Source organism: Carcharhinus amblyrhynchos, chromosome 5 (genome assembly GCF_965287045.1).
Source record: "Carcharhinus amblyrhynchos chromosome 5, sCarAmb.v2.hapA, whole genome shotgun sequence".
NCBI classification, from domain to species: domain Eukaryota; kingdom Metazoa; phylum Chordata; class Chondrichthyes; order Carcharhiniformes; family Carcharhinidae; genus Carcharhinus; species Carcharhinus amblyrhynchos.
Window position 1 is genome coordinate 128,653,261 of NC_137328.1, and position 14,503 is coordinate 128,667,763.

General features: G+C 45.5%; 1 protein-coding gene across 5 annotated transcripts in view; it reads left to right on the top strand.

Moving 5' to 3' along the window:
• Nucleotides 1-14,503, top strand: part of nipblb (NIPBL cohesin loading factor b) — a 600,450-nt gene that overhangs the window by 404,371 nt on the left and 181,576 nt on the right. For all 5 annotated transcript variants that reach the window (XM_080189563.1, XM_080189568.1, XM_080189564.1 and 2 more), the window contains one exon: nt 7,649-7,747. In XM_080189563.1, the coding sequence (XP_080045689.1) occupies nt 7,649-7,747 (99 nt within the window). The remainder of the gene's footprint in view (nt 1-7,648; nt 7,748-14,503) is intronic.

Sequence of the window (14,503 nt, forward strand, 5' to 3'; positions counted from 1 at the left end):
TTGTGACTCATGCACAAGGACCCCGAGGTCCCTCTGCACCATCGCCTGCTGCAGTTTTTCTCCACGTAAGTAATAACCCTTCCTACCATTATTCCTACCAAAGTGGACCACCTCGCACTTGCCAACATTAAATTCCATTTGCCATTTCCTGGCCCATTCGCCCAGCCTATCTAGATCCTTCTGTAGACTCTCCACACCCTCCGCACAATTTGCCTTTCCACCAATTTTGGTGTCATCAGCAAATTTCGACACCCTACACTCGGTTCCCTCCTCCAGATCATCTATATAAATGGTAAATAGCTGAGGCTCCAGCACCGACCCCTGGGGCACTCCACTAGTCACCATCCGCCAATCCGAATAGCACCCATTGACCCCCACTCTCTGCCTCCTATTTGACAACCAGTCCTCTATCCACGCTAACAGCCTACCCCCAACTCCATGCCCCCTGACCTTCTGTAATAACCTCTTGTGAGGTACCTTGTCAAACGCCTTCTGAAAATCCAGAAAGACCACATCCACCGGCTCTCCTCTATCCACCGCCCTAGACACATCCTCATAGAACTCCAGTAAATTTGTCAGACACGACTTCCCTTGAAGGAAACCGTGCTGCGTCTGCTCTATCAAACAATTCCCCTCACGATGCCTCGCTATTTCCTCCTTGATGACGGATTCTAACATTTTACCTACAACAGACGTTAAACTAACAGGCCTATAATTCCCCGCCTTTTGCCTGGCACCCTTCTTAAACAACGGCGTAACATTAGCTGTTTTCCAATCTTCCGGCACTTCCCCGGAATCCAGCGACGTCTCTTATCTACCTGTCTTGCTGCCCTGGGGATCTTTGACTCTGCACCCCAAGATCTCTGTGTACTTCCTAGCATCCTACCGTTCATTGTGTATTCTCTTGGTTTGTCCTCCCAAAATGCATCATCTCACATTTTTTTCAGGGTTAAATTCCATTGACCACTGTCCATCTGATTAGCCCATCCATACCATCCTGTGACCCTAATCCTCCTTGCTATTTACCACACCACCAATTTTCATGTCACCTGCGGACTCTGGCCCCTCACCTGAGTAAGAAGTCTCAACACCAGGTTAAAGTCCAATGGGCTTATTTTGGTAGTAAACGCCACTAGCTTTCGGAATGCTTCATCAGAGACATGGATAGAGCAGGGACAGGAATGGTTGTTGCAGGTTCTGGGGTTCAGATGTTTCAGTCAGAGCAGAGTAGGTGTTAGAAGAGGGGGAGGCGTGGCATTGTTAGTCAAGGACTGTATTACAGTGGCAGAAAGGACGTTTGATGTGGACCTGTCTACTGAGGTAGTATGGGCTGAGATTGGAAACAGGAAAGGAGAGATCACACTGTTGGGAGTTTTTTTATAGGCCTCCAAAATGTTCCAGAGATGTAGAGGAAAGGATTGCAAAGATGATCCTGGATAGGTGCGAAAGTAACAGGGTAGTTGTTATGGGGGACTTTTAACTTTACAAATATTGATTGGAAAAGCTATAGTTCAAGCACGTTAGAGTGGTCAGTTTTTGTCCATTGTGGGCAGGAAGGTTTCCTGACACAGTATGTAGATAGGCCAACAAGGGGTGAGGCTACATTGGATCTGGTATTGGGTAATGAACCAGACCAGGTGTTAGATTTGGAGGTAGGTAAGCACTTTGGTGATAGTGACCACAATTCGGTTACGTTTACCTTAGTGATGGAAAGGGATAGGCATATACCAAAGGGCAAAAGTTATAGCTGGGGGAAAGGTAATTATGAGGCTATTAGGAGAGATTTAGGATACTTAGGGTGGAGTAGGAAATTGCAGGGGTTGGGAACATCTGAAATGTGGAGTTTATTTAAGGAGCAGCCACTGCGAGTCCTTGATAAATATGTACCTGTCAGGCAGGGAGGAAGTGGTTGAGCGAGGGAACCATGGTGTACTAAGGAAGTTGAATCTCTGGTGAAGAGGAAGAAGGAGGCTTATGTAAAGATGAGACGTGAAGGCTCAGTTAGGGCACTGGAGAGTTACAAATTAGCCAGGAAGGAACTAAAGAGAGAGTTAAGAAGAGCTAGAAGAGGACATGAGAAGACTTTGGCGGATAGGATCAAGGAAAACCCTAAAGCTTTCTACAGGTATGTCAAGAGTAAAAGATTGGTCAGGGCAAGATTAGGGCCAGTCAGAGACAGCAGTGGGAAGTTGTGCGTGGAGCCTGAAGAGATAGGAGAGGCACTGAATGAGTATTTTTTGTCAGTATTCACACAGGAAAAAGTCAGTGTAGTCGAGGAGAATACTGCGATACCAGGTAGTAGACTAGACGGGATTGAGGTACATAAGGAGGAGGTGTTAGCAATTCTTGAGAGCATGAAAGTAGATAAGTCCCCTGAGCTGGATGGGATTTACCCTAAGATTCTCTGGGAGGCTAGGGAGGAGATTGCAGAGCCTTTGACTTTGATCTTCATGTCGCCATTGGCTACAGATATAGTGCTGGAAGACTGGAGGCTAGTAAATGTTGTCGCCTTGTTCAAGAAGGGGAGTAGAGACCATCCTGGGAATTATAGACCGGTGAGGCTTACTTCTGTTGTGGGCAAAGTTTTGGAAAGAATTATAAGAGATAGGATTTATAATCATCTAGAGGGAAATAAATTGATTAGGGATAATCAACACGGTTTTGTGAAGGGTAGGTCGTGCCTCACAAACCTTATCGAGTTTTTTGAAAAGGTGACCAAAGAGGTGGATAAGGGTAAGGCAGTTGACGTGGTGTATATGGATTTTAGCAAAGCGTTTGATAAGGTTCCCCATGGTAGGCTACTGCAGAAAATGCAGATGTGTGGGATTGAGGGTGATTTAGCAGTTTGGATCAGGAATTGTCTAGCTGATAGAAGACAGAGGGTGGTGGTTGATGGGAAATATTCAACCTGGAGTTCAGTTACAAGTGGTGTACCTCAAGGATCTGTTTTAGGGCCACTACTGTTTGTCATTTTTATAAATGACCTAGATGAGGGTGTAGAAGGATGGATTAGTAAATTTGCTGACGACACCAAAGCTGGAGGAGTTGTAGACAGTGAGGATAGATGTTACAGTTTGCAGAGGGACATCGATAAGCTGCAGAGCTGGGCCAAGAGGCGGCAAATGGAGTTTAATACGGAAAAGTGTGAGGTGATTCACTTTGGTAAGAGTAACCGGAATACAGAATATAGGGCTAATGGAAGGACTCTTAAGGGCTTTGGAGAAAAGGGCCAGGTAAGTTTGCGTTGAAATAGTTGTTCAATATTAATACAGGGAATAATGGAGGGGCATGTGATGTGCTGTTTCTGTATGATGTGGACCCCAGGGTCCTTCCCAGTGACCATGTCTGCAGTAAGTGCAGGTTGCTGGAGGAGCTCCGGCTCAAGGTAGATGAGCTGGCCTCTGAGCTACAGACACTGAGGCTCATCAGGGGGAGGGAGGGTGCCATTGATAATGGGGTGCAAGAGACATCCACCCCCCCCCCCTAGACTGGCTGACTCTAAGGGTCAGGAACAGGAGGGGTCTGCTGAGAGGAGGAAGAAGGGTGGGGACCGAATGCCTCAGCCTCTCAATCTGCATAACAGGTTTGAGGTTCTTGCTTCCAGTGTGGACAAGAACGAGGGTTGTGAGGTTGGTGAGCAAATTGCACACGGTACAGTGATGCAGACACAGGACATAGGCAAAGAGAAGGTGAAGAGGAACTTGGTGGTGATTGGGGATGGTGTGGTTAAGGGTATTGACACTGTCCTTTGTCACAATGACAAAGTGCACAGAAGGGTGTGTTGTCTGCCTGGTGCTCGGGTCCAGGATGCCGCATCTGGGCTGCGGAGGAACCTGAAGTGGGAGGGTGAGAATCCGGTCGTTGTAGTATATGTGGGTGCCAACAACGTAGGCAAAATGCGGACTGAGGATCTGGGGAGGGAGTATGAAAAACTGGGAATGGAATTAAAAAGTAGAACCGACAAGGTGGTTATCTCTGACTACTGCCTGAACCGAGTGCAGACGGGTGTAGGGTTGATAAGATTAAGGAAGTGAATGGGTGGCTCAGGGATTGGTGTGGGAGGAATGGGTTTGAATTTATGGGGCATTGGCACCAGTATTGGGGTAGGTGGGAGCTGTTCAGGTGGGATGGGGTTGGTCTGAACCGTGCAGGGACCAGAGTCCTGGCGAATCGTGTAGATAGGACTGTAGATAGGGCTTTAAACTAATTGGGGGGGGAGGGTGCGAGGGTAGGTGAAATTACGGGGTCTAAAGTAGAGGAGAGGGTACAGGTAAGGGAAGAGGCCGAGGATGTCCCAATAATAAAAGGAGTAGGGGGCATGAGTAAGGTTGGTGGCGTTCTGGCAAATAGGGTACAGGTGAAGGCTGGGATGAAGGCACTTTATCTGAATGCACAAAGCATTCGGAATAAAGTGGATGAGCTGATGGTGCAGATCAGCACAAATGGATATGATCTGGTGGCCATTACAGAGACGTGGCTGCAAGGTGACAGGGACTGGGAGCTGAATGTCCGGGGGTATCAAATGTTTAGGAAGGATAGGCGGGAGGAAAAAGTGGGGGGGCTTAGCTCTGCTGATTAAGGATAGCATCAGGGTGGTAGTAAGGGATGATATAGGAGCCAAAGAGCAGAAAGTGGAATCGTTGTGGGTGGAGATTAGGAACAGCAAAGGGAGGAAGACGCTGGTGGGTGTCATTTATAGGCCCCCAAATAATGATCTGGAGGTGGGGCGGGCTGTTAACGCGCAAATAAATGCGGCTTGCAGGAATGGAACGGCGATAATTATGGGGGATTTCAATCTACATATTGATTGGTCGACCCATGTTGGACGCGGTGGGCTTGAGGAAGAGTTCTTGGAATGCTGCCGGGATAGTTTCCTTGAACAGTGTGTGTTGGAGCCGACAAGGGAGCGAGCTATCTTGGATCTGGTGTTATGTAATGAGGCGGGTAGAATTAGGGACCTTGTGGTGAAGGACCCTCTTGGGAAGAGTGATCATTGCATGGTGGAGTTTCTGATGCAGATGGAGGAGGAGAAAGTGGGTTCCCGGACATGTGTCCTTTGTTTGAACAGAGGGGAGTACGGTAGGATGAGAGGGGAATTGGCAAATGTTGATTGGGGGAGCACGTTGGAAGGTAGGTCTGCTGAGGAACAGTGGAGGATCTTTAAGGAGATCTTTCTTGGTGCTCAGCAGAAATGTATTCCGATGGTTAAAAAGGATCGTAGGAGGAGAGATAATCAGCCATGGATAACGAAGGAGGTAAAGGAAAGTGTTAAATTAAAAGCTGATGCGTTTAGAGTAGCCAAGAGTAGTGGGCGGGAAGAGGATTGGGAGAGGTTTAAATGTCAACAAAGAATGACAAAGAAGTTGATAAAGAAGGGTAGGAGAAACCATGAAGCTGGGCTAGTGCTTAATATAAAAAAGGATAGTAAGAGTTTTTATAAATAAATAAAAAGGAAGAGGCTGGCTAGGGTGAACGTTGGACCCTTAGAGGATGAGAGGGGGGACTTAGTGGTAGGGGATGGGGAAATGGCTGAGGCCTTGAATACCTTTTTTGTTTCGGTCTTCACGGAGGAGGATGTGAATAATTTGCCGGGTGTTAGCGATGGAAAGATGGTAGGAGTGGAGGGCCTGAATGACATTATTGTTACTAGAGAGGCAGTGCTCGACAGACTGGAGGGACTGATTGTGGACAAGTCCCCAGGACCGGATGGAATGCATCCAAGGATTCTGAAAGAAATGGCAGAGGTGATAGTGGATGCCTTGGTTATTTTCCAAATGTCGCTGGATTCCGGGGAAGTGCCGGGAGATTGGAAAACGGCTAATGTTGCGCCGTTGTTTAAGAAGGGTGGCAGGCAAAAGGCAGGGAATTATAGGCTGGTTAGTTTAACGTCTGTTGTAGGTAAAATGTTAGAATCTGTGATCAAGGAGAAAATAGCGAGACATCTTGAGGAGAATTGTTTGATAGAGCAGACGCAGCACGGTTTCGTTATGGGAAGTCGTGTCTGACGAATTTTTTGGAGTTCTATGAGGATGTGTCTAGGGCGGTGGATAGAGGAGAGCCGGTGGATGTGGTCTTTCTTGATTTTCAGAAGGCGTTTGATAAGGTGCCTCACAAGAGGTTATTACAGAAGGTCAGGGGGCATGGAGTTGGGGGTAGGGTGTTAGCATGGATAGAGGATTGGCTGTCAAATAGGAGGCAGAGAGTGGGGGTCAATGGGTGCTATTCGGATTGGCGGTTGGTGACTAGTGGAGTGCCCCAGGGGTCGGTGCTGGGGCCTCAGCTGTTCACCATTTATATAGATGATCTGGAGGAGGGAACCGAGTGTATGGTATCGAAATTTGCTGATGACACCAAGATTGGTGGAACGGCAAATTGTGCGGAGGATGTGGAGAGTCTGCAGAAGGATCTAGATAGGCTGGGCAAATGGGCCAGGAAATGGCAAATGGAATTTAATGTTGGCAAGTGTGAAGGTGTCCACTTCGGTAGGAATAATGGTAGGAAGGACTACTACTTACGTGGCAAAAAACTGCAGCATGCGACGGTGCAGAGTGACCTGGGGGGTCCTTGTGTATGAGTCGCAAAAACCCAGCCTGCAGTTGCAGCAGGTGGTCAGGAAGGCGAATGGGATGCTGGCCTTCATAGCGAGGGGAATTGAATATAAAAGTAGGGGGGTCTTGCTGCAACTGTACAGGGCACTGGTGAGGCCGCAGCTGGAGCACTGTGTGCAGTTTTGGTCGCCGCACTTATGCAAGGATATTTTGGCCTTGGAGGGAGTGCAGAGGAGGTTTACTAGGCTGATTCCGGAGTTGAGGGGGTTGAGCTATGAGGAGAGGCTGAATATACTAGGCTTGTACTCGTTAGAGTTTAGAAGAATGAGGGGAGATCTCATTGAGACATATAAGATGATGAATGGGATGGATAGGATAGAGGTGGAGAGGCTCTTCCTGCTCAGAAAGGACAGTAGGACTCGAGGGCACAGCCTCAAGATGGGGGGGCGGGGGTGGGCAGTTTAGAACAGAGTTGAGGAGGAACTTCTTCACTCAAAGGGTGGTGAATCTCTGGAATTCTCTGCCCGTTGAAGTGGTGGAGGCTGCCTCGCTAAATATATTTAAGACGCGGGTTGATAAGTTTTTGATAAGAGAGGGGTTTAAGGGTTATGGGGAGAGGGCGGGAATGTGGAACTGAGCCACGACAGATCAGGCATGATCTTATCGAATGGCAGGGCAGGCTCGAAGGGCTAGGTGGTCTACTCCTGCTCCTATTTCTTATGTTCTTATGACATCAATCCCACCCAGGCCCCCTCCCAGCAACCCCACGTACCTACCCTGCTGATTCCTTGACACTCGGGGAATTTAGCATGACCAGTCTACCTAACCCACACATCTTTGGACTGTGGGTGGAAACCAGCGGACCGGAGCAAACCAGCCATGTGGAGAATGTGCAAACTCCACACAGTGATCTAAGAGTCCGGGTCCTTGATGCTGTGAAGCAGTAGTGATAACCACTGTCACTGAGACAATGGAGAAGAAATTTGCAGTATCTGGTGGGGCAGTACAGTTGTGATCCACAAAAAAGTGGCAGAAATTGAAAGAAATGCTTCTGTGTTCCCAAATCATTGATGCTATGTATTGGATATGATGACTTTCAGATTCTACGTGTACTAGGAGAGAGTGCGATTGCTGTACGAACAAAGGCCATGAAGTGTCTATCCGAGGTAGTTGCTGTGGATCCCAGCATTCTTGCAAGGGTAAAGATTTATTTTCCTTGTACAAACATTTCCACTGTATAGTTGTGTTTACTGAAAACGTTTTTCAGAAACTGGGATGAATCTCCAATTCATTTCATTTTAAATCTCCAATATAAATTCAAACAAACATTCCAATGCACCTTCTAGAAAACCACAAAAATACTTGCTGAAATTAAGCACCAGCAACTTCCTATGTATGTCACCTTTAATGGAAGGAAACATTGCAATGTGCTTCACAGGCATGTTATAAAGCATCATTTGTCACCAATCTATATAAGGCAGCCAGAGAAGTGTTTTTACAAGTGAGTGTCTTAAAAGCAGTAATGGAGAAAATTCAAGAGCTTAGGGCCCAGAGCAGAAGGCAGAACACCCACTGGAGTAATGCTCAGGTAATCAGAATTAGATGAAGACATATCTCTTGAAGATTGTGGGGACGGGGGAAATTGTAGTGATAGGGTCTACCTAAATGGGAGTAATACAATCAAGGGGATGCTTAATTGGGAGCTAATTTAAGGCAGTTCACACAGGAGTGCTGTGTGACTGGGAATTGATGTGAGTAAGGGCAGGAGCATAAGATCATGGCTGATCTGACTGTGGCCTTAACTCTATTTTCCTGTCTGCATCCCATCTCCCTTGCTAATCAAAAATTTGTCTAACTCGTCCTTGAATGTATTCAAAGACCTAGCCTTCACTTTTTTCTGGGGCAAAGAATTCCAAAAGCTAATGACCTTCTGTCAGAAGAATTTTCTCCTCTGCTCTGACTTAATTGGGGGACTCCTTATTTTGAAACTGTGTCCCCAGTTGTAGATTCACTCATGAGAGAAAACATCTCAACATCTAAAATCCTATGTCTTAATAAGTTTAACTATCATTATTCTAAACTGCAATGACTCAACCTGCTCAATCTTTCCTCATCTGACTAGCCCTTCGTCCCAGGAATCAGCTACTGAACTGTCTCTGCATTGTTTCCAATAAAAGTATATCCTTAAGTAAGGAGACTTAAACTGTATACTGCACTCTAGGTGCAGTCTCACCAACGCTCTATTTAGTTGAAGTAAAATTCCCTACTTTTACGAGGGTGGTGAGAGTCTACAGAAGGATCTAGATAGGCTGGGCGAATGGGCCAGGAAATGGCAGATGGAATTTAATGTTGGCAAGTGCGAGGTGGTCCACTTTGGTAGGAATAATGGTAGGAAGGATTATTACTTACGTGGAGAAAAACTGCAGCAGGCGACGGTGCAGAGGGACCTCAGGGTCCTTGTGCATGAGTCACAAAAACCCAGCCTGTAGGTGCAGCAGGTGGTCAGGAAGGCGAATGGGATGCTGGCCTTCATAGCGAGGGGGATTGAATATAAAAGAAGGGAGGTCTTGCTGCGGCTGTATAGGGCATTGGTGAGGCCGCAGCTGGAGTACCGTGTGCAGTTTTGGGCGCCGTACTTACGCAAGGATATTTTAGCCTTGGAGGGAGTGCAGAGGAGGTTTACTAGGCTGATGCCGGAGTTGAGGGAGTTGAGCTATGAGGAGAGGCTGAATAAATTAGGCTTGTACTCGTTAGAGTTTAGAAGGATGCGGGGAGATCTCATTGAGACGTATAAGATGATGAATGGGATGGATAGGATAGAGGTGGAGAGACTCTTCCCGCTCGGAAAGGACAGTAGGACTAGAGGGCACAGCCTCAAGATAAAGGGGGGGCGGTTTAGAACGGAGTTGAGGAAGAACTTCTTCACTCAAAGGGTGGTGAATCTCTGGAATTCTCTGCCCGTTGAAGTGGTGGAGGCTACCTCGCTAAATATTTTTAAGACGCGGGTTGATGGGTTTTTGATGAGAGAGGGGATTAAGGGTTATGGGGAGAGGGCGGGAATGTGGAACTGAGCCAAGACAGATCAGCCATGATCTTATTGAATGGCGGGGCAGGCTCGAAGGGCTAGTTGGCCTACTCATGCTCCTATTTCTTATGTTCTTATCCTCTTTGTAATAAGAACCACAATCCTATTTGTCTTCCTAATTATTGCTGTACCTGCATATTAGCTTTTTGTGATTAATGTACAAACTCAGCCAGATCCCACTGTTCTGTAACATTCTGCAGTCCTTCTCTATTTAAATAACATGCTGCTTTTCAATTCTTGCCAAAGTGAACAGCCTCATATTTTATTATAATCTTCTCCATCTGTAAAATTTTTGCCCACTCAGTAAACCTGTCTCTCTCCCTTTGTCTCCTCAACTGCATCTATCTTTATAGTCAAATTTACTGATGATACAATGTAGTCAGCCCCTTCATCCAAGTAATTAACTTGGATTGTAAATAGTTGAGTAAATAATTGATCCCCATGGCAATCCACTAATTACAGTTTACTAACTTTAAACTGACCATTTACTTCGAGCTTGCTTTCTGTTGAGTAACCAATCCCCAATTTAGAGGAATATACGAATATACCACCACCTCCTCCTCTTTTTTTCTCTCTCTCTCTCTCTCTCTCTCTCTCTCTCCCTCTCTCTCTCTCTCTCCCTCTCTCTCTCTCTCTCTCTCTCTCTCTCTCTCTCTCTCTCCCTCTCTCTCTCCTCCTCCTCCACCACCACCACCAAAGCATCTAGGGAACTTTGGACGATTGCAACAAATGCATGAACTGTCACTGCGGCCAGTTCCTTTCAGACCCTTCGATGCAGACTGTCATGTTCAGGGGAAATGTCAGCCTTTAATTCCATAATTTTCCCACTCATTTTCCTCCTATTTTCTGTTTAGCCATTGTGATTGTTTTACGTTCCATCACCCCTTTTGCCTCTTGCTTTTCTCCTATTTTAGGATGATTTTCGTGTTTCTACTGTGAAGACCGATACAAAATACTTGTTCAAAGTCTCTGTTGTCACCTTGTTTCACATTATTCCCCAGTCTCATCCTTTCTGGGGCGAATGCTCACATTAGTCATTCTCCCTTTTTTATATACTTGAGGAAGGTTTTACTGTCTGTTTTCTTTACTTCTTGCTAGTTTTCTCTCGTAATATAATTTCTCCCTCTTTACTTGTTTTAGTCATTCTTTGTTGGTTTCTAAAATTTGAACTTAGAACAGTACAGCACAGGGATAGGCCCTTCAGCCTAATATGGTGTGCCGAACATGACGCCAAATTAACAAGTCCTTCTGCCTGCACTTGGTCTGTATCCCTCTATTCCTTGCATATTCATGTGCTTATCTAAAAGCCCCTATTATAACTGCCTGCACCACCCCTGGCAGCACATTCCAGACACCTACCACTCTGTATAAAACAAAACTTACCCCTCACATCTCCTTTGAACTTCCCCCCTCACCTTAAATGCATGTCGCCTTGTATTAGACATTTCAACTCTGCGAAAGAGATTCTAACTGTCTCCCTATTTATGCCTCTCATAATTTTGTGGACTTCTATCAGGTCTCCCCTCAGCCTCTGCAACTCCAGATAGTTCATACCCTCTAATCCAGGCAGTATCCTGGTAAACTCCTCTGCACCTTTTCCAAAGCCTCTACATCCTTCCTGTAATGTGGCGACCATAATGGATCGCAATACTCCAAGTGTGGCTTAACCAAAGTTTTATAAAGCTGCAACATGTTATTCTGACTCGACCAATAAAGGCAAGCATGCATTTTGCCTTCTTAACCACCCTCTGTACTTGTGCGGCCACTTTCAGGAAGCTGTGGACTTGAACCCCAGGATCCCTCTGTACATCAGTGCTGTTTAGGGTCCTGCTATTAACTGTATACTTAACCTTAGCATTTAATCTCCCAAAGTGCAGCACCTCACACTTACCCAGATTAAACTCCATCTGCCACTTCTCAGCCCATATCTGCAGCTGATCGATATATCGCTGTATCCTTTGATAACATTCTACACTATCCATAACTCCACTTATCTTCGTCTTGTCTGCAAACTTACTAACCCATCCATCTATGTTTTCATCCAAGTCACTTACATATATATATTACAAACAGCAAAGGTCCCAGTAGGTTCCCTACAGAACACCACTAGTCACAGACCTCCAGCCAGAAAAACACCCTTCCACCATTTGTCTCCAACTTCTACAAGCAAGCCAATTCTGAATCCAAGCGGCCAAGTCACCATGGGTTCCATGCATCTTAATTTTCTACATGACCCTACCATTAGGGATCTTGTCGAAATCCTCACTAAAATCCATGTAGACAACATCCAATGCTCTACCCTCATCAATCACCTTCGTCACCTCCTCAAAAGAAATCAATCAAGTTAGTAAGGCATGAGCTGTCCCCACAAAGCCATGCTGACTGTCTCGAATGAGGCCACGCTTTTCCAAATCATTTCTATCCTTTTCTCAATCTTGTAGCCTACTAGTAATCTTTGCATTATTATACATATTTTCTTTCAATTTGGGATGACAAAGCGTCTTTGCTGAGAACGCATTAGGTAAACTAGGAGCACATTAGAATCTTCAGGTTTAGAGGTAAAAAAGGGTTTCAGATGAATTGTGGCAGGGGCAGAATCGGTTCATGTCGTCATGTTCGTTCTCCATGGCTCCGTCTCATCAACCAGAATTAATTTTTAGATGTCATGTTTGAAGATGGCTAACCAATTCAATTCAAGCACAAAAAGATCAGTTGCACACATGTATTGTTGGTTCAGGCTTGTGACTGGATTTAACAACGTTCATGTTCCCTGTTGGCCAATGTATCTCTGTCCTGTTCATAGGAAATGTTGCTGTTGCTGATGAAGCTGAACCACATTAAGCAATCCTGTGCAAGGTTCTTAGGCAGTTTTGGAACTCTAGTTAGACCTTCCCTTGAAACGCTGCTTCTTGCCTATATGTGAACTTTCCCCTTCAATTAGCTTTTGGTGGAAGAATTATTTGCAATGCTCATCTGTCATGCAGTATGTTCTTCCCATCTTTTGTCAGTTCTCTTCAAAGCGTGGATGCTAGGCACGTTGATCTTGGAGGGGCGTTCAGTATTAGGAACCTTGTCTTGCCATCTTACTAGTCTCCACAAGCAGGTCATTTGAAATTGAAGTAGCTTGTTTGCTAGCATGAAGTAAACGGTCCAAATTTCTCAAGCCTACCAGAGAGTTGGAAGGCCAAGTGCTCTGTGTACTTTCACTTTTTCACTTTGCCCCCAGGCAGCTTTTTGTAATTTGCCAAAAGCAAGGCTGTCTTCAGCTATTTTAATGTTGACTTTTTATCAATGTCAACTACTCTGGAGGTAAAAATGTCAACTCCTTCAAGCCTTTGACCATTTGAGTGTTACAGATGCTGCTTTTGTGGGGCAAGTTAGTAGATGACTTCAGTCTTTTTGGTGCTGAAGTTATCACATGCAAATGAGAAACAGTCCATACTATGTAGCATTTCTTGTTTTGAACAGGCATTTAAGGAAAATCATCAGTTTTAAAAAAATCATAAACCATAGCTCATGCACTTTGGGTTTTGGCCTGTAGGTCCTTCAACTCGATGACTTTCCCTTCTGTGTGATATCTAATATGGATGCCACTTTTGTTTTAGAAAGCAAGGCAGAGAATATGAAGAAGAGAGTGGGAGACTTTATATAATCCTTTTTCGCTCTATTTGTGATTGGAAGGGTGTCATAAAACCACCAAAAAGACTGAAGTCATCTATCGCTGTCCAGCGTACAAACAAATATGTCATCATGGACTTGCCATATCTTAAAGATGAATTTTTTTTGGACAGCCAAATCTTATCACAATTTTCTAGGCAAAGGAATCTGGGTGTACAGGTACACAGGTTACTGAAAGTGGCAATGCAGGTGGAGAAAGTAGTCAAGAAGGCATATGGCATGCTTGCCTGCATCGGCTGGGGTATTGAGTTTAAAAATTGGCAAGTCATGTTGCAGCTTTGTAGAACTTTAGTTAGGCTGCACTTGGAGTATAGTGTTCAATTCTGGTTGCCACACTACCAGAAGGATGTGGAGGCTTTGGAGAGGGTACAGAAAAGATTTACCAGGATGTTGCCTGGTATGGAGGGCACTAGCTATGAGGAGAGATTGGAGAAACTTGGTTTGTTCTCACTGGAGCAACAGAGGTTGAGGGGAGACCTGATAGAAGTCTACAAGATTATGAGAGGCGCGGACAGAGTGGATAGTCAGAAGCTTTTTCCCAGGGTGGAAGAGTCCATTACTGGGGGCATAGATTTAAGATGCAACGGACAAGGTTTAAAGGAGATGTACGAGGCAGATTTTTTACACAGACTGGTGGGTGCCTGGAACTCTTGTCAGGGGAGGCAGCGGAAGTGGATACAATAGAACATTACAGCGCAGTACAGGCCCTTCAGCCCTTGATGTTGCACTGACCAGTGGAACCAATCTAATGACCCTGTAACCTAAACTATTCCAATGTTATCCATATGCCTATCCACTGACCATTTGAACGCCCTTAAAGCTGGCGAGTCCACAACTGCTGCAGGCAGGTCATTCCACGTCCTTACTACCCTCTGAGTAAAGAACCTACCACTGACATCCGTCCTATAATTACCATCCCTCAATTTAAAGCTAAATTGATAGGCTTAAATTGTCCTTCTGCAAACTGTAACATCCATCCTCACTGTCTACAACTCCTCCAACTTTGGTGTCGTCAGCAAATTTACTAATCCATCCTGCTACACCCTCATCTAGGTCATTTATAAAAATGACAAACAGCAGTGGCCCCAAAACAGATCCCTGTGGTACACCACTAGTAACTGAACTCCAGGTTGAATATTTCTCATCAACCTCCACCCTCTGTCTTCTACCAGCTGGCCAATTCCTGATCCAA